Source organism: Ascaphus truei, chromosome 8 (assembly GCF_040206685.1).
Source record: "Ascaphus truei isolate aAscTru1 chromosome 8, aAscTru1.hap1, whole genome shotgun sequence".
Taxonomy (NCBI): Eukaryota; Metazoa; Chordata; class Amphibia; order Anura; family Ascaphidae; genus Ascaphus; species Ascaphus truei.
Window position 1 is genome coordinate 26,637,010 of NC_134490.1, and position 19,088 is coordinate 26,656,097.

Genomic DNA, 19,088 nt, shown 5'->3' on the forward strand with positions numbered 1-19,088 from the left:
GGTGAGACGAGAAGAGGGGGGTGAGACGAGAAGAGGGGGGGTGAGACGAGAAGGGGGGGTGAGACGAGAAGGGGGGGTGAGATGAGAAGGGGGGGTGAGATGAGAAGGGGGGGTGAGACGAGAAGAGGGGGGCTGAGAAGAGGGGGTGTGAGACGAGAAGAGGGGGGGTGAGACGAGAAGAGGGGGGGTGAGACGAGAAGAGGGGGGGTGAGACGAGAAGAGGGGGGTGAGACGAGAAGAGGGGGGGTGAGACGAGAAGAGGGGAGACGAGAAGAGGGGGAGGTGAGACGAGAACTGGGGTGAGACGAGAAGGGTGGGTGAGACGAGAAAGGGGGGTGAGACGAGAAGGGGGGGTGAGACGAGAAGGGGGGGTGAGACGAGAAGGGGGGGTGAGACGAGAAGGGGGGGTGAGACGAGAAGGGTGGGTGAGACGAGAAGGGGGGGGTGAGACGAGAAGAGGGGGGTGAGACGAGAAGGGGGGGTGAGACGAGAAGGGGGGGTGAGACGAGAAGGGGGGGTGAGATGAGAAGGGGGGTGAGACGAGAAGAGGGGGGCTGAGAAGAGAGGGGGTGAGACGAGAAGAGGGGGGGTGAGACGAGAAGAGGGGGGGTGAGACGAGAAGAGGGGAGGTGAGACGAGAAGAGGTGGGGTGAGACGAGAAGAGGTGAGACGCTAAGAGGGGGGGGGGTGAGACGAGAAGAGGGGGAGGTGAGACGAGAAGAGGGAGAGTGAGACGAGAAGAGAGGGGGGGTGAGACGAGAAGAGAGGGGGGGTGAGACGAGAAGGGGGGGTGAGATGAGAAGGGGGGGTGAGACGAGAAGAGGGGGGCTGAGAAGAGAGGGGCTGAGACGAGAAGAGGGGGGGTGAGACGAGAAGAGGGGGGGTGAGACGAGAAGAGGTGAGACGAGAAGAGGGGGGGTGAGACGAGAAGAGGGGAGGTGAGACGAGAAGAGGGGAGGTGAGACGAGAAGAGGTGGGGTGAGACGAGAAGAGGTGAGACGCTAAGAGGGGGAGGTGAGACGAGAAGAGGGGGAGGTGAGACGAGAAGAGGGAGGGTGAGACGAGAAGAGAGGGGGGGTGAGACGAGAAGAGAGGGGGCTGAGACGAGAAGAGGGGGGGGGTGAGACGAGAAGAGGGGGGGGTGAGACGAGAAGAGGGGGGAGGTGAGACGAGAAGAGGGGGGGTGAGACGAGAAGAGGGGGGGTGAGACGAGAAGAGGGGGGGGTGAGACGAGAAGAGGGGGGGTGAGACGAGAAGAGCGGGGGGGGGGTGAGACGAGAAGAGCGGGGGGTGAGATGAGAAGAGGGGGGGTGAGACGAGAAGAGGGGGGGTGAGACGAGAAGAGGGGGGGTGAGACGAGAAGAGGGGGGGTGAGACGAGAAGAGGGGGGGGGGTGAGACGAGAAGAGGGGGGGTGAGACGAGAAGAGGGGGGGGTGAGACGAGAAGAGGGGGGAGTTGAGACGAGAAGAGGGGGGGTGAGACGAGAAGAGGGGGGAGTTGAGACGAGAAGAGGGGGGAGTTGAGACGAGAAGAGGGGGGAGTTGAGACGAGAAGAGGGGGGGTGAGACGAGAAGATGGGGGTGATACGAGAAGAGGGGGGGTGAGAAGAGAAGAGGGGGGTGAGACGAGAAGAGGGGGGGTGAGACGAGAAGAGGGGGGGGTGAGACGAGAAGAGGGGGGGGTGAGACGAGAAGAGGGGGGGGGTGAGACGAGAAGAGGGGGGTGAGACGAGAAGAGGGGGGGTGAGACGAGAAGAGGGGGGGTGTGAGACGAGAAGAGGGGGGGTGAGACGAGAAGAGGGGGGGGGGTGAGACGAGAAGAGGGGGGGGGTGAGACGAGAAGAGGGGGGGGGGTGAGACGAGAAGAGGGGGGTGGGTGAGAAGAGGGGGGTGGGTGAGAAGAGGGGGGTGGGTGAGAAGAGAAGCCCCACACAGCGTCCATCACATCACACAGCTCCACTGCAGTATCCATCATTGCTCCTTTCCATTCTCCACCACGGGGTGGTGCACTCGCTGCCGTAAAGCACGAATAGAGTGTCGCACGGCCCTGCTGTCTATTCACCGGCAGAACAAGATGGAGTCGGCAGAGAACTGGCGGCTCGTGTGTGAGAAGTATCAGAGCGCCGTTGCATTGTCCGAGGTGGAGTCCAAGAATGACCCGGACACCGAGCCGTACCGCTCCAAGTACAGCGCCCGGGACGTGCTGCGGGAGGTGAAGGCCCAGCTGGGCCCGCTGGAGGAGGCGGGGGAGCCGGGCGCAGGAGGGGGAGAGGAGAGGCCCGAGCCGGGCGCAGTGGGAGGAGAGAGGCCCGAGCCGTCCCACTCCGCGGCGGGGACACTGGCGGTGCGGCTGGCGGTGATCGAGTTCCGACTGGGGGTCAATCACACGGAGACCGAGGAGATGTCAGCCGGGGAGGAGCATCTGGTGAAGAGCAGGAGGCTGCTGGAGAGATACCGTCTGTCCCAGGAGTGTGTGTCCATCTATATACAGGCTGAGGTATACAGGAGTGTGTGTGTCCCTCTGTATACAGGCTGAGGTATACAGGAGTGTGTGTGCCCATCTGTATACAGGCTGAGGTATACAGGAGTGTGTGTGTCCATTTATATACAGGCTGAGGTATACAGGAGTGTGTGTGCCCATCTGTATACAGGCTGAGGTATACAGGAGTGTGTGTGTCCATCTGTATACAGGCTGAGATATACAGGAGTGTGTGTGTCCATCTGTATACAGGCTGAGGTATACAGGTGTGTGTGTGTCCATCTGTATACAGGCTGAGGTATACAGGAGTGTGTGTGTCCATCTGTATACAGGCTGAGGTATACAGGAGTGTGTGTGTCCATCTGTATACAGGCTGAGGTATACAGGAGTGTGTGTGCCCATCTGTATACAGGCTGAGGTATACAGGAGTGTGTGTGTCCATTTATATACAGGCTGAGGTATACAGGAGTGTGTGTGTCCATCTGTATACAGGCTGAGGTATACAGGAGTGTGTGTGTCCCTCTGTATACAGGCTGAGGTATACAGGAGTGTGTGTGTCCCTCTGTATACAGGCTGAGGTATACAGGAGTGTGTGTGTCCCTCTGTATACAGGCTGAGTATACAGGAGTGTGTGTGTCCCTCTGTATACAGGGGTGTGTGTGTCCCTCTGTATACAGGGGTGTGTGTGTCCCTCTGTATACAGGCTGAGGTATACAGGAGTGTGTGTGTGTCCCTCCTCTATACAGGCTGAGGTATACAGGAGTGTGTGTCCCTCTGTATACAGGCTGAGGTATACAGGAGTGTGTGTCCCTCTGTATACAGGTTGAGGTATACAGGAGTATCTTTATATGTGCAGGCTGTCCCAGGAATGTGTGTCCATCTTTATACAGGCTGAGGTATACCAGTGTTCAATATGCAGGAGTATGTTCATCTATATATGGGGCCATAGGTGGACAAAAATATATAATAATGTGGGCACCAACCCAAATTTGGTGAGGATAAGAATAGGTGATGAGTACCAGTCACTGCACTCAACTGTGCTTCCCCCCTCCCAGCAGCTGTGTGTGCATCAGTGATGACAATGATACTGACAGACTCCCCTGTCCCCCACTCGCAGGACTTAGCAGAGCAGTGCTTACTGACCTGTCAGTCGTCAGCATCCGGGCTTAATCGTGCTCTGCGGTTATGCTAGTAAAGCAGGATTGGTTGAGCTGTTGCCAGTTGCGGCGGTGACTGGCGGGTCAGTTAGTGCAGCACAGGCGCCAGGATTTTTCCATCCCTCTCTAGGGCTGAGACATATTACCCGCCACACTTCATGAAGGATTATTGGAGTTGCAAAGACATGTTGAGGATATCAATTGACAGAGGAAGGAAGCGCAAACGTTTCAGGGAGACCCCTTTGTCCGGTGCAGTGGCTACAAAGTGAAAGGGCAAGGTTACTTTACATACCCTTCCAGTGTGAAAGTGCATACCCGCCTCTTTCCTTTTGCACCGAAATTTGTTCATTAAAGCATTTTTTTAAATAGATTTGAAAAAGTTGTCTCCGGAGTGGAACCATATTAATTTAAACTCTGGGGACACCCTGCTTCCTGAGATACCTGAGAAGGGGGTGCTGGTAGCAGCCCAGTCAGGGTAATTAATATAATGGCTTTAAATGTTATTTGCGGGCCAATAGGAAGCGTGACGTCATCCCTTGCTGCTTCCTATTGGCCAACGTGACGCGGGTCATTTAAACTGCGCAGACATACCGGCACCCCCTTCCAACTTCAGTATCTCGGGAAGCAGGGGGTTCCTGGAGCTGAAATTTGTCACCAGAAACCGCCTGCTTCAAACCTATTTTTTTTAAATGTCCAAGGAGGTGATCCCTTAATGATGTCATAGCAAGGTGTGTGTGTGTGTGTGTGTGTTTATACATATATATATTTATACACACACACGTGTCCCCATCTATATACTTGCTGAGGTGTATGTCACACACCCCTCAGTCTGTGTGGCGCTCACATGTGTAGATAAAGGTGGTAATAGGATGCAGATCATCCAGGTGTCAGCATGGCAGCACATCTGATACGAGAAAACAGGACAGGCACTCCAAAATCCAAAGGTAAAATTTATTTCTCAATGTTTCTGCTTCCAAACGTAAAGGCTCCATCACGTATGTATGTCTATATCTTAAATTTAAAAGAAGCATGTAGTTGTAATGCAGCATGCCTATAGTTGTAATAATCCCCTCAGAACAGGGCATTTCTGGCCAATAATGCCCTGGCTGCAAGAGTTTAAGGTCTGAGGCAAAGCTGAGCCTCAGACCTTAAACTCTTGCAGCCAGGGCATTATTGGCCAGAAATGCCCTGTTCTGAGGGGATTATTACTTAAATAACTGGTGCTTATTTAAATACAGCCTTTCATATATCGTTAAACTTAAGTGAATAAAATTCAATTACATTTTATTAAAAATGATTAATGATAAAGAAAAAAATAGCTGAGGACGGCTTCAAACCATGGACCTCTGGGTTATGGGCCGGGCACGCTTCCCCGCACCACTCTGCTTACAGATGAAAATTCTAGTTTGGAACCCATAATAGTGAACATGTGGAGCTGTGCAGCTGACAGACAATAATTTTTTCCCCACATATACAATACTAATTATTATTAATTGTGTGTTCTTGTATAGCGCTGCTAGTTTTACGTAGCACTTTACGGAGACATTTTGCAGACAGTCCCTGCCCCATAGAGCTTATAATCTGTTTTTGGTGCCTGAGGCACAGGGAGATAAAGTGACTTGACCAAGTTCACAAGGGAATTGAACCAGGTTCCCCTGCTTCAAACTCGGTGCCAGTCAGTGTCTTTACTTCCTGAGCCACTCCTCCAAATACATTTATTTATATTGTTGCCATTTGCTTTGGTGATCCTTAGTTTGGTTTCCTGTTCCATAGACGTCTCCCTTTACTCTATTTGTTGAATACATTTATTTAGTATTTTAATCACCATTTATAATTTTACTTGCATTACTTCTTTTTTTCTTTTCTTTTTTTTAGCCTTGGTGTTTACAAAAAGTTATAATTTAACAAATTTGAATATACATAAATTCCACGTGTTTCATTCACATTCACTTACTTTCATCTATATATCTATATCCTAAATAAAAAAACAAACTGCTGTAGTTTTAAAGTACATAAAACATATTTCAAATGTGTTAAATCGTCACAAATTTCATTATTGTTAAAGTGATGTTGTTATGATACACACAGTATAAAGCAATGTTCCTACTACAAGTACATATGTTTGTTGCTTATGCTCAGTGAAAACATGGCTGGAGAATGACTCCTGTGATTTTTAAACTCCATTTCGTATTATAACTTCTATGTGGTAACAACTTGCTAAATAACAGAGAGGTGTGATGTCACTGAGGTACAAGCAGAGGTTATGAGAGAGTAATCAGTGACAATAGTTAGTTAAAAGCAGAACAGTGACAGGGTCATACAGATAGGTGTTAGAGCAGTGCTTCCCAACCGGGGTTCCGCGGCCCTGCCCTGGGGGTCCGTGAGAGGATCAAAAGGGGCCGTGGGAAATCCTGATCTCCCAGAGCAGGGAGAAAGCTGGGCAGTTGCTAGGGGGCTGGGTAGTTTCCTCCACCCTGATTACCCAGCAGCCTGTGGGGTGTTGCCAAGCAGAGGAGGAAACAGCATGGTCTGTAGAGGTGAGGCTTGGCGTCTGTCCTGTGTGTATTTGTTAATTAATTAATAGCATGTTTTTGTATAGCGCTGCTAGTTGTACGCAGTGCTTTACAGAGACATTTTGCAGGCACAGGTCCCTGCCCCGTGGAGCTTACAATCTATGATTTTGGTGCCTGAGGCACAGGGAGATAAAGTGACTTGCCCAAGGTCACAAGGAGCCGACACAGGGAATTGAACCAGGTTCCCCTGCTTCAAACTCTCCGTGCCAGTCAGTGTCGTTACTCAATGAGCCACTCCCTCTCCCCTGTTCTGTCCTGTTGTGTCTGTCTTCTGTGACTGTTGGTCTTTGCCCCCTCTGTCTCCCGTTACACTCTGCCGTGTGTGTGTGTGTGTCTATATCTATATAATGGACTGCAGTGTATTTAAAATGTCATTTTAATGTAAAAGCACAAGAAAACGTAGCATTATGTTTACACATGTCAATATGAAATATATGTATACATACACAGGCTGAGTGAATATTCTGGCACAAGGGGTACATGTCCACTCCCCAATTATACTAAAACCCTTGCTCTTGTGTCTGAGGACAGAGCTGCCAAAACACCGTGTACAGATCGCGTGGGTAGTGTAGTTCTAAATTACCAAGATGTCCTTCAAAGTTGCCTTGAGCCAGAGGGGGACCTCACATTTTAGTGTCTTTAATGCTCAAGATCCAAAGTCAGCTGACCATGAGCTGCCCAAGAAGTGTGTACCCATCTATATTCACTCGGGTGTATTTGATTGTATATGCAGGTTAAACAAGGATCATGTATCCATCTATATTCAGACTCTGTTATACTGAAGTGTCTATAGAATAAATTAGCACAAATGTTTGTTTTACAGAACAATCTTGGAATACTCTGGGCTGAACGGGGTGAAATAAGGGTAGCGCAAACTTATTTGGAATCTGCCGACTCGTTGTATTATCAGTACATGAAAGAGGTAAGTAATGCAATTTCTTATCAGATTAAAGTAAAAAAAAATAACACTTTCCCTGCAATTTGCAGTCATTAGGGTTGTATATGCTAAGAACACCCCATCAATGAAATAGTTCATTTTGAAATACTGCCAAGAAATGTTAAGATTCTACTATAAGCTTTCAGAGCATGAAGGGCCATATTTACTAAACCGTCTTCAGCCCTAAGACACGTTACAGCCCATTAAAGTGAATAGGCTCTAAAGCAGCAATCCTGCTTATTTCACATATACTGTATATATATTTTCAACAGCATTGGACCCGGGTCCTCTGGAGCTGAACCAGCTCTGAGGACGCCCTGGTTCTCGAGATACTTACCGGTGTCATTATCTGGGTTGTCTCTGGGCATTTAAACTTCTGTCCAATAGGAACCCACAACAGAAGACGTTGCAGGTCCTATTGGCCCACGGGACCTTGATATTTGATCGCCATTTTGTGTTGCCCAGAGGGAGCTACAGTATAGTAACTATAGTCTATAGCAGGGATTCCCAACGCCAGTCCTCAAGGACCACTAACAGTGCAGGTTTTACGGATGCCCCTGCTAGAGCACAGCTGGTTCAGTCAAAATGATTGGACCACCTGTGCTAATGAGAGGATATCCTTAAATCCTGCACTGTTAGCGGTCCTTGAGAATTGGAGTTGGGGACCTCTGGTCTATAGTCATCTGTAACTACACCGGATGTTTCCAGAGCTAAAATGTAGTTCAGCTCCAGGAGGATCCCCTGGCTTCCTTGCTGTAAATAATAAATCATGCATAAAAACCGGTAGGTTGGATTGCTGCATTACAGTGTGTTCCAGCATCGAAAGGTGTCATGGTAAGAGACGGCTTAGTAAATATGGGCCTTGAATCTTTTATGTAGTAATGACTTGCTGTTTACAGCAAGTGATTTGGTCACTGGGAAAAAGGGGCCCTGCCTACCCAAAAAGCGAAGATGAACTACCTATTTTGTGACTTGACAATTCTATTTTTCACGTGATGACCCAATTCTGATTTAATGTAGTTGCTACAAACTAGAAGTGCACACAAACTCCAGCGATGGGGTATTATGTTTTATTTTTCATCTAAATAAAAAAAATCCACTATCCACTCAAGTGTGTTAATACGACTGGTTGGGGATGTAAATTAGGAGCAAGGATCAGCAAGTATCAAATGTACTAATTTACATGGTGGACAGGGCTGGCTATCTTGAGACAACTCTGGCACAAAAATAAGTGTATTTCATATATGATGAAGTATGACATCAACACACGAGTGAATAACAGATTATTTTCCCCATATATGAAAAAGAAAGGTTGGTGGTCTTTGAGTGCACCTCTATTTTCTAGCTAATATATTCTATGTACAAGACGTCTGCGCATCTTTTTGAAGGAGTAGCACCAAACATTTGCTTTTTGGACTTGAATGTTTTGATGATTATTTTATTGTGTTACTTATGCACATTTTGTATTATCTATGATTTTATTTAACGTGATTCTCTTAAGCTTACTAATTATTACACACAATTGGATGCATTACCTCCTACGACCAAAAGGTAACCAATGGCAGTGATGTGTAAGTTGTTAAATCTACATAGTTTCTTTCGATACATCAGACACCTATAGGCATTTTTACATGAGGTGTACATTTCCTCTAGCTACTTCTCTGTAATGAACATGATCTTGCACAGGCAAAGCTCTCCTCTCCCCTTATCTTTATTCACGCCTTGTCGCCAGTGACGTCGCTTAAAAACAAATGACAACTTTTGCTAGTTGTGACGGCGACGTCATCGGTTGTTTTTATTTTAGTAGCTTACATTTTATTGACTTTCAGTACAATATACAGATAAACATTACATCTCTTGTTTTTGTAACAACATAAAATAACCATTAAGGAACACACAACGCGGGGGGGAGGTACTTTATCTTCTTTTGTATTGCATATCCCAAGTCTCGCTCTGAGTCCAATCTCCCGTGCGGTCCTGGTCCCCAGCATTTATTTTAAATGCTTTGGGGAAGAGCACGGGACCCCTGTAACCGCCGCGCCCCCCAGTTTGCGCACCCCTGGGCTAGAGGTTGAGTAAACACTTTATTAACGAGCACTACCCCATTGGGAAGCGCTAAATAAAAATACTTTTCTCCATTTTCTAAGAAACATAACAGCCAGATCTATTAATTAGATTTGTTTAAGAAATACATTGACATTGTTTTAAAGTGCATTTTTGCAAACAAGCTTATTTGTTGAACATTTTGAATTAAATAGAAATAGCCGTTATTCCAGTAGCGATAGTGCAGAGTTAAAGTACTCGTTTATTCTGCACTATTGAACATTTCGAAAAGCCTAGAAATGTGAATTATGTTAAACCATTGTCCGTTGGTAATTATGCAGTGCAAAAGCCAAAAGACTTTACAATGTATTACTGTTCCCTTGGGTAACCAGCAGATGGCTGTTTCTTAATGTACTTATCTTGCAGACTTGCACTAAAACAAGAACTGAGTATAGCTTTATGTATATCTGTTGTAGATTGGCAAACCCCCAACTGATCTTGATGAACATTTTTCATCGGAAGAGCAAAAGCTTACTGAGCAAGAGAGATCAAAGAGGTTTGTCTTTCCACCGACTCAAACTTCCACCGTTAAAACCTTTCTATGTAACTAATAAAGCGGACTATGACATTTACATGTTGTTTCAGGTTTGAGAAGGTGTATACCCATACGCTCTACTATCTGGCTCAAGTGTACAAACACTTGAAGCAGTATGAAAAAGCTGCTCAGTACTGTCATACAACTCTCCAACGGCAAATTGAGTATGATGGCTACAATCCAGTAGAGTGGGCAATCAATGCTGCCACACTATCGCAATATTACCTTCCAAAGGTGAACCTTTTTATTATTGTGTTATTTTGTGGGTGGGATAGAAGGTCTCGCTTATATAGAATTACTATTCAGTTAGGATTGTTCTGTGAGGAAAAGATGCTTCTAAAGAAGTTGAAAGGTAGCTTTTCACCCAAAGAGTTTGTACAATCGGCACAGGGTCACACATTGAGATTAGAGCAAAGGAAATGGTTCTTTACAGTAAGGGCAGTGAACATTTGGACTTGGCTACCTTTCGAGGTTGTGATGGCAGAAACAAAGGCTACATTTTAGAACGGATTGGATAACTTGTTGGAAAGGAATACAAGGATATGCTATCCAGGTTAAGCGATGTGTTAGCCATTTACTGGAGTCGGGAAATATATATATTTTTCCCTTATTGAATATAATTAGCAAATATTGCACTCAGAGTTGTTTGTCTTCCTTTGGATGAATACAAGTATAAAATTATTATCAATTAATGCAAATTTAGCAAACGAATGAAATTGACACGTGCTTGTTTTCTGCCTAAATTACTGTTACTTGTTACTTTTTACAAATGACCAATCAATCAGTGCTAAAATATAGTGTAGTATGTTTTTGTTACAGTGGAAATGGATACAAATCATATCCACTCGCAATAGTGTCACTCGTCGGCCAAGTGGTAGACCTGTGTGTTTCTGGCACCTGTTCTCACGGGGTTAACGGGAGCAGGTACGACCTGCTTAGGAACTTCGCAAATAGTCCTTTCTCAGCATCTCCTTGTCCACTGACCCGTCCTGCCCTGGGTGTCAGGATCTGCCTCGGCCTTTTATCGATGATCTGCTTGTTGTAGCCAACGTGCTTGGTGATGTGAGCATTTTGTCAGGAACACCCAGTACAAGACGTTTTTATATTTCTACTTCCCATTATATTTGTACGATCCCCAAGTTCTAGATGCCTCTATGCGTTCACAAAAAAAACGTAATTTTCATTGTGGTACTAACTGGACATAACTAATGAAGTGAGCTAAGCAAGAATGCTATTTCTGTTTTATTATGCCCACACAAAGATAGTCTTATTAGAATAGTGGCTTATGACAGCTGCCACAGTTGAGCTACAATACCTAGAACAGCAGAACAGTTGTAATGTAGTTCCCTTATTTGCCAAGTAGTTGCCGAATATGCGGACAAACGTTTATATAACACCTACCAAACATCATACATTTTACCCGCTACAATTAAGGTCACCTATTTCTCCTAAAAAGTGATATTTCCACTTAATGATCAGAGCAGAGATAGCCAACTCCAGTCCTCAAGCCTCCCTCCCCCCACAGCACAGGTAGCTCAGTCTGAGTCACCTGTGCTGAGCTGGGACGTCCTGAAGACCTGTTGGGGTGGTGGAGGGGGCTGGAGTTGAGCATCCCTGACTTACAGGCTCAACCGTCAACATTTCTAATGGTATCTGTTAGGTGGAAGCAGTGCCATTCCATCTTCTGCCGCTGGAAGACCTCTTGTGGCCCATTCATGAGAACAGTAAAAGGGGTCTTCTGGTGCCAAAAGGTTTCTCATTGCATTGCTTAGTAAATAGGGGCTTTTGTGCCTTATGATTTTAAATCATGGTCTTTGACAGCGCTGTTTCACTCTAACCAGTGGGTGTATATATGCAGGAAGCAGCTTTGTTTACCTAGAACCATTACCAAACGTTGATATATGTCCAGAGCTTCATCAGCACTTTAGTGATCTACTGTAGCCATTAATTCTACAGTGAAGTATTTATTTAAGAAAGGCCGATGCCGGCAGTAGAGTGTTCACATGGCAACTCCTGCTGTGCATTCTCACTGTGTCCCCTCCACCTGGCAGCACAGAGCTGGTTTCAATGCAGATTACAAAGGATTTGACCAGAAAACACATCCTAATTTCAGATTAGGTTCTTTGATGTCACTAAATTAGTGTCTGAACAGCAATAGTAATTTTAGGTTTTGACTTTTTATTTATTTTTAGGAATACAATACACGTTAAAAGAAACAAAAACTAAATGTAAAGAAATCAGGGAGCTGGGAAAACTAGAGGTGAAATCAGACACCGTACTGTATTGAAATGAGAAGAAATCTTTAAAAAAAGAAACATTTAAAAAAGATAATACTATAGATGACTTTAATTATTGTTTGAAGTTTGATTTAAGTGTTATAGTAGTGGTATACTTCAAGGGCAACACACGTGTGCAGAAAGGATGTTGCAGCTGGTGAATAACTGTCCTGCTTCTCTTCTCAGTCAGGGAACAAGTGATTAGCACAAGAGGAGAATAAGAGGACAGTATTCATCCACACCAGCGACATCTTCACTCACTTTGCACTGGCGACAGAGGGATAGCACACGGCCAGACTGCAGGGTGCAGGTGAAACCTCCAGGCCACATACGGCTTATTGGCCGCCTATTGCCCAGCAGGATGTTCTAGCCTTGCCAAGTGCAAAAACATTGTATAATTGAAAATGTGTTAGTAAATGGGTATATGAAAGTTTTATTGCCTCCAAATGAATTTGTGAATGTTGCTTCTCCCGCAGCAATGTTACATGGAGTCCAGGCACTGCCTAGCTGCTGCCAATGTCGTTCTGAGCAAAGCCGGAGACGTTCCGTCTGCTGAAGCAGCAAATGAAAGTGAGTTTTGGCTGGAGTTGAGCTTTTCAGATATAAGCCTGTTCTATTGCAAAATAATATCATTTTATACATTCTTCAATAAGTTTTATAAACCCAAAGTCAAGTCAGATTTTCATTTATGTGACTATTCAGACTAATTTTAATGTAACCATCACTGACCGCAATAGGGTTGCATTGAAGATGTAGATTAAGTCACCACTGTTGTTGGTATGTCCAACACTTGACATTGTAAGAACAGCAGATGGTGCAAATCAATTGCAGCAATAATAAAATGGAAGTTTTTGCACTTAATAAACACTTTATAAGATATTGGTTGTAACTTACTGTACACAAAATCCAACACATCAGCTTCTAATCTAGAATAATGCAGTAAGGCAATTAAAAAAATGCTTGGGATAGGCGTACGGCTATATGAAAGAGTCTAGGATCGAATAGGGTCTGAGATTTAACAGATGGGGAAGGAAGGGGGGAAGGAGGGCAGGCTAGATAGGCCAAGTGTTTTTATCGGCCGTCATTCTTTGTTTTTAGATGTAAAGGCATATTTAAAGTAGCTATCCCAGTTACCCTCCTTTGTTGTTATTGTTGGTTTGTCCAATAACAGAACAAATGGACTCTGTGTGCATTTACGGGAAGTGAGTAAACTACCCGCCTCCCACTGCCACAGTGTGCACGAGTCAGAATATTCTCTCTGACTTGACACTGCTTAGTTTATATGGCCCTTAATGTGAAAGCCAATGGCTATTTGTAAACAAGAGCTCAGATGTTGTTCATGGTGAAGTAGTGTTTTGTATCAAGCTCAAACTGGGTGTTACAGTTCTATTTATGCCCAGAAAGACATTTTATACACATTAATGCACGTTTCTCAACTCCAGTCCTCAAGACCTCCCCCCCCCCCCAACAGGTCATGATATCCTTGCTTCGACTGAGCCACCTGTGCTGAAGCAGGGATATCCTGAAATCCTGACCTGTTGAGAACCCCTGCATTAATGCATTACAAATTGGGAAGCTGTTATAGAAGTTTTAGGTAGAACTCACTTTGATGCTCCTACTATGATACAAATCTATAAAGTTCTCTGTGTAGGTCTAATTTATTTTCTGTTAACATAAAAGCACCTTCACATCTGAGATGGTGTATACTCGTCAGAATAATCTGCATCAAATGTAGGACACTTGCATAAAAGATGTCTTCATTTTAATGCAGGCTCAAGAGAAAAAGATTTTTCTTTTAGAGCTTGGTTCCTATAGCTTCAAAAATGTATTAATACAAATTAAAGTCTGTTTTATCACCGTCTAAAAATCCAAAATAATATTTTTTATTTTAACCATCTGAACCACAATATTTTTAGTTCTGGGCACACCCGAGTTACCGAAAATATTTCCCTTTTTGGGAAATCAATATGGCTGCATTCCAAGCATCACACCCTCAGGCCAATAGGAAGACGCAATGTCATCAAAGCATGATATTCCGGGCTCCTATTGGACGAACACGGCAGCCATACTTGACTCTACTTTTATCTTACCAGCACATTAGAGGAAATTATCTCAGGGAACCGGGTGATCCCAGAGAAATCCCCCAATGTGAAACGGTTCCTGGATTTCCTGTAATACCGTCCATCTTTCTCCCGTTTTTTAGATGAAGCCGAACAGGAACGTTTGGAGCTTCTTCAACAAAAGAAAGCAGAAATCGCCAGATGCTGGATTAAATACTGTCTGAATCTATTGCAAGATGCACGGAAAAAGCTTGAGGTATTGTGCATTTTGACATCTTTTTAAATGGCCCATACACTTTGAGTGCTACTAATGATCAGAGAGCTTCCTATCTGTAAATAGCTTGGTTGTAAGCTTTTGGGGTCAAGTTTACCAAAGTGTTCAGGTTTATATTTGATGTATACCCTAATTCCCAGTAGTCTATAAAACACTGCATACATTGGCACTCTATGAATAAAATGATCATACAAAGATGGGTTGAAAGATTTTATATAATATTCTGTCAGCGTTGCATGTGCAGCAGCTAAGGTCTGTTCTGGATTCTGACTCTTAAACCCATTCATTATAATCTATAAAATACTATAGGTATTTTAATTAAAGGGGTAATACCTCTTATGGCCAAACTGAACAAATGGCAGTGATTTTGTGTGATGAGCTACGTAGAGATGAGCGGTGCCATTAAATAAAACGGACAATTAAAATGTAGTTATACAAATTTGGCAAAATATTTGATTACTATTAGATTTGGTAAATAGTTTTTAAAATATTTAATCTTTTGTGATGTTTTTGAATTTTAGGCTCTACAAATTACCCTTTTGTAATGATTTGGGGGGATTACCAAATGACAACAGCATTATTACTTTACAAACATATAAACCATTAGCACAATGTGTCCGATCAGATTAAAATGAAATGGGGCCAGGTAAAAAATCAAAACATACTCATTTTCAATGGAATCAAATAAGAAAAAGGTCTTGCATCAAGGTTGATTGAATAAATATGATTAGATTGTCTTTATTTGGACCACCCCCCCTCTTCTGTCAGATCTAATTCTGGAGATTAAATGTTATTGATATGTGTTGATTGATTGATAATGCATAGCAATCCATAGGGTATTGGCTTTAAACACTGTCAATAATAGGACGCAAACTATTTTACATGGACTCTTTCAAAACAGTGTGTGCGTGTTTATCTCTAACCATTAAACATTCCACACTTTCCATTGTAGGACAACATAGGAGAACTTGATGTAGACCTACAGGCCGAATTTAAAGCTCAACGAAAAAAGGAAGAAGATGAAAAAGAGAAGAGTAGGAAAAAGACGGTCCTTTTTGGATCAAGTGACATATATGATTCCATATTGGCAGCAGAAGAAAACGTTGAGTGTTCATATCCATTAGATTTCAAAGTAGCAAGAGAAGTTTTCCTTGTTGGGCAGAATTATATAAACGAAGCAAATGAGTATTTCCAGCTGGATGGACACGTCACAGATCACATTGAGATCGTTCAAGACCATAGTGCTCTGTTTAAGGTTCTTGCCTTTTTTGAGGGCGATTACGAAAGGCGTTGTAAAATGCACAAGCGTAGAGTAGATATGCTAGAACCTTTATGCAAAGAGTTAAACCCACAATACTATCTTCTGATCTGCAGGCAACTTCAGTTTGAGTTGGCAGACACCTTTTACGAGATGATGGATTTAAAGGTAGCCATCGGTAATAAACTAGATGAAATGGACTCGCACATAATCAAAAAAATTAATAGTCTAGCGCAGTCTGCAATTAAGTACTATGAAATGTTTTTAGACTCCTTAAGAAACCCAGAAAAGAAGTTCCCAGAGAAACTTGAGGAGGATGTTCTGCGTCCTGCTATGGTGGCCAAGTTTCACATTGCCCGTCTTTATGGAAAACTTATCACTACCGATGCAAAGAAACAGTTGGAAAATATCCAGACGTCTTTAAGTTACTACTCGTTTCTTGTAGATTACTGTGAGAAGTATGAAGAGGCCATCAAAGTTGTAGAAACGGAGTTGGAACTTAGCAAGGAAATGGCTGCTCTTCTTCCCACACGACTGGAGAGATTAAGAATGAGGTTATCATCCTCGTTCTCCTAAATAATACTTTGTGAATGTGCGTGTTAATAACACAAACCTTTTTATTGTTCATGATGGGTGAACACCTACCAGTTGTAACGCTAGCTTTCTGCTCAAAAATAGGTGAAGCGATAGATGTGGTAAGATATACTCTCGCATTGAGTGCCTAGACCATAGGCACTGATTGGTATCTGTCGTAGTCTGTCTCTCTCATTCTAATTTCTCCATAGACATTTCACGTGAATAAAACAGAGCAGCCTCATAGCGCAAAATGAAAATACATTTATAAAAATGTAAATGGATCAATTACCTAACAACTCACAAAGTGCCAGTCCTTTTGAGCTTTGTAGAGTTTGAACTTCAAGGAGAAGCCGGTGCAGGGTATATCGGGAATCCCTGTCTCGTGTGTCAGTCTCTGTCGGCGTCTGACGTCACTTCCGGGATTCTGTGTCTGTCTCCGATTTCAGTCCACCCATCACACTACGCATTTCGCAGGAAGTATCTGCATCATTTGGGGATTGTCTTCTGTCCTTGCATGCTACGTTAAATAGCCCCCTCTATCTTATCTCCAAGAACGCTTCTCATTTACCTATATGGGGAAGTACGTTAAAAAAGATTTGCACTTTTAATTTTTTTGGAAGTTGCGCTGGTCTCTTTTTGATCAAAACATTTCTTGGACTTGGAACAGCTCATCCAGCAGCACCGTGGCTTCCGTTTAGTTAGAGTATATGTAGATAGTATTTACGTGGTTAGCGCTTATCCTTATTGTTGTCATATTGGCTTTCTGAGCGCTTGCTATTCCTGGCATTAATACCAAGGAATTTCTGGTAGAACAGAAAACCATGCCCTACAACATGTAAATAAGTTATTTAAAACCTATTACTCTTTAATCGTTAAAATACTTGCAGAATAGGTTATAACTTGATAAGAAATCATTCAACTAGATTATAATAAACTACAGTTAGACATGGTTACATAGTTACGTAGTAGATGAGGTTGAAAAAAGACGTAGGTCCATCAAGTTCAACCTATGCTAAATTTAGACAACAGATACTTTATCCAATATCTATATTTACTTATTGATCCAGAGGAAGGCAAACAAAAAACCCCATTAAGGGGAAAAATTAATTCCTTCATGACTCCAAGAATTGGCAATCGGATTAATCCCTGGATCAACATCCTTCCCATGTATACTTATTTGGTATATCCCTGTATACCTTTCCCATCTAAAAAGATGTCCAACCTTTTTTTGAACAAATGTATTGTATCTGCCATCACAGTCTCCATGGGTAATGAATTCCACATTTTAACTGCCCTTACTGTAAAGAACCCTTTCCTTTGTTGCTGGTGAAATTTCCTTTCCTCCAACCTTAAGGGATGGCCCCGAGTCCTTTGTACTGCCCGTGGGATGAATAGTTCTTTTGAAAGCTCCTTATATTGTCCTTGAATATATTTGTTTATAGTTATCATATCCCCTCTTAGACGCCTCTTTTCTAATGTAAATACATCTAATTTAACTAGCCTCTCCTCATTAGTTAGAATGTCCATCCCCTTTATTAATTTGGTGGCTCTTCTCTGCACTCTCTCTAGTTCCATAATGTCTTTTCTTAGGATTGGTGCCCAAAATTGTACTCCATATTCAAGGTGTGGTCTTACTAATGCTTTGTAAAGGGGCATAATTATGTTTACTTCCCTTCCATCCATTGCCCGTTTGATGCAAGATAAGATCTTGTTTGCCTTTGCAGCTACTGCATGACATTGGGCACTATTGCTAAGCCTGCTGTCTACAAGCACTCCTAAATCCTTCTCCATCAAGGATTCCCCCAATATATCTCCATTTAATTTGTAAGTGGCCTTTTTATTCTTGCATCTTAAATGCATAACCTTACATTTATCTGTATTAAACCCCATCTGCCATTTACCTGCCCACGTTTCCAGTCTCTCCAAGTCCTTCTGAAGAGAAATTGCATCCTGCTCTGATTCTATTACCTTACACAATTTAGTATCATCAGCAAAGATGGAGACTTTGCTCTCGATCCCAACCTCAAGGTCATTTATAAACAAGTTGTTAATGACCTAGTGCAGTTCTGGGAGCAGTAGAATGAGCGATATAGCCCTTATGGGCAGTGGCGTAACTACTGTCTTGCTAAACCCCGCAATGTTCCGGGGGTGGGTACGGGGCCTGCCGGCACTTGTACCCGAGATCGGGCTCAGGTTCCTGATCGGCTGCTGCTTCTCTCTGCTTGCTGCGGGGTTGGGGCCTTCCCTGCACACAGACAATTCCTCCTCCCTCTGCCTGTTTCCTCGCCCCAGTTTTCAGAAGCTCACTGGGGACCGGAGCATGCTTCGTATTACCACCCCAGGTGAAAGTGTGTGACATGATTGAGTGTTGTGGTTGGTCTGCCCTCGTGGCGGCAGCGCTAGATGCGCGCCACGTTTGGGACACTTCCCTGGTTTCCTATTACAGTTCCTCATATGCCCGCTGCCCCTGGCGGCGATGTACCGCGTTGACACTGCTACATTTTGGCCAGAGAATAAAATTTGTGATTTCAGGCTGCAGGCGTGTGACGTCGGCGTCACGTGAGCTGGTTCAGCCAATGAGAGCGAACCAGCTTCGTGACTTGTTCAACACGCCATCAATCGCCTCCCCAATCTCCTGCAGCCAAGTGCACAAATCGCTGGGGCTGCAGGAGTGTGTGCGGCCTTATTGTGTGGGTTTGGATGTGTGTTCTGATTGAGGGTGGGTGTCTTCATAGGGGGAAGTGGGTGAGGTGTGGGGAGGGGGGATTGAGAGTAGGTGTCTGGTGGGAAGGGTGTGTGTGTGTTGCGGGGAGAATAAATGAGGGGGTAAGTGTAAGAAAGGGAGTGAGACATGGGGGGA

The 19,088-nt window shown here is 44.1% G+C and overlaps 1 protein-coding gene across 1 annotated transcript; it reads left to right on the top strand.

Annotated features, from left to right (window-relative positions):
* Positions 1 to 1,935: 1,935 nt before the first annotated feature.
* KIFBP (kinesin family binding protein) lies at positions 1,936 to 18,970 on the top strand. The gene is made up of 7 exons (XM_075610918.1): positions 1,936 to 2,497; positions 7,033 to 7,131; positions 9,666 to 9,745; positions 9,835 to 10,018; positions 12,537 to 12,630; positions 14,264 to 14,376; positions 15,347 to 18,970. Exons 1-7 carry the CDS (start codon positions 2,075 to 2,077, stop codon positions 16,226 to 16,228), a joined length of 1,875 nt encoding a protein of 624 aa, XP_075467033.1. The 5' UTR covers positions 1,936 to 2,074; the 3' UTR covers positions 16,229 to 18,970.
* The last annotated feature ends 118 nt before the right edge of the window (positions 18,971 to 19,088 follow it).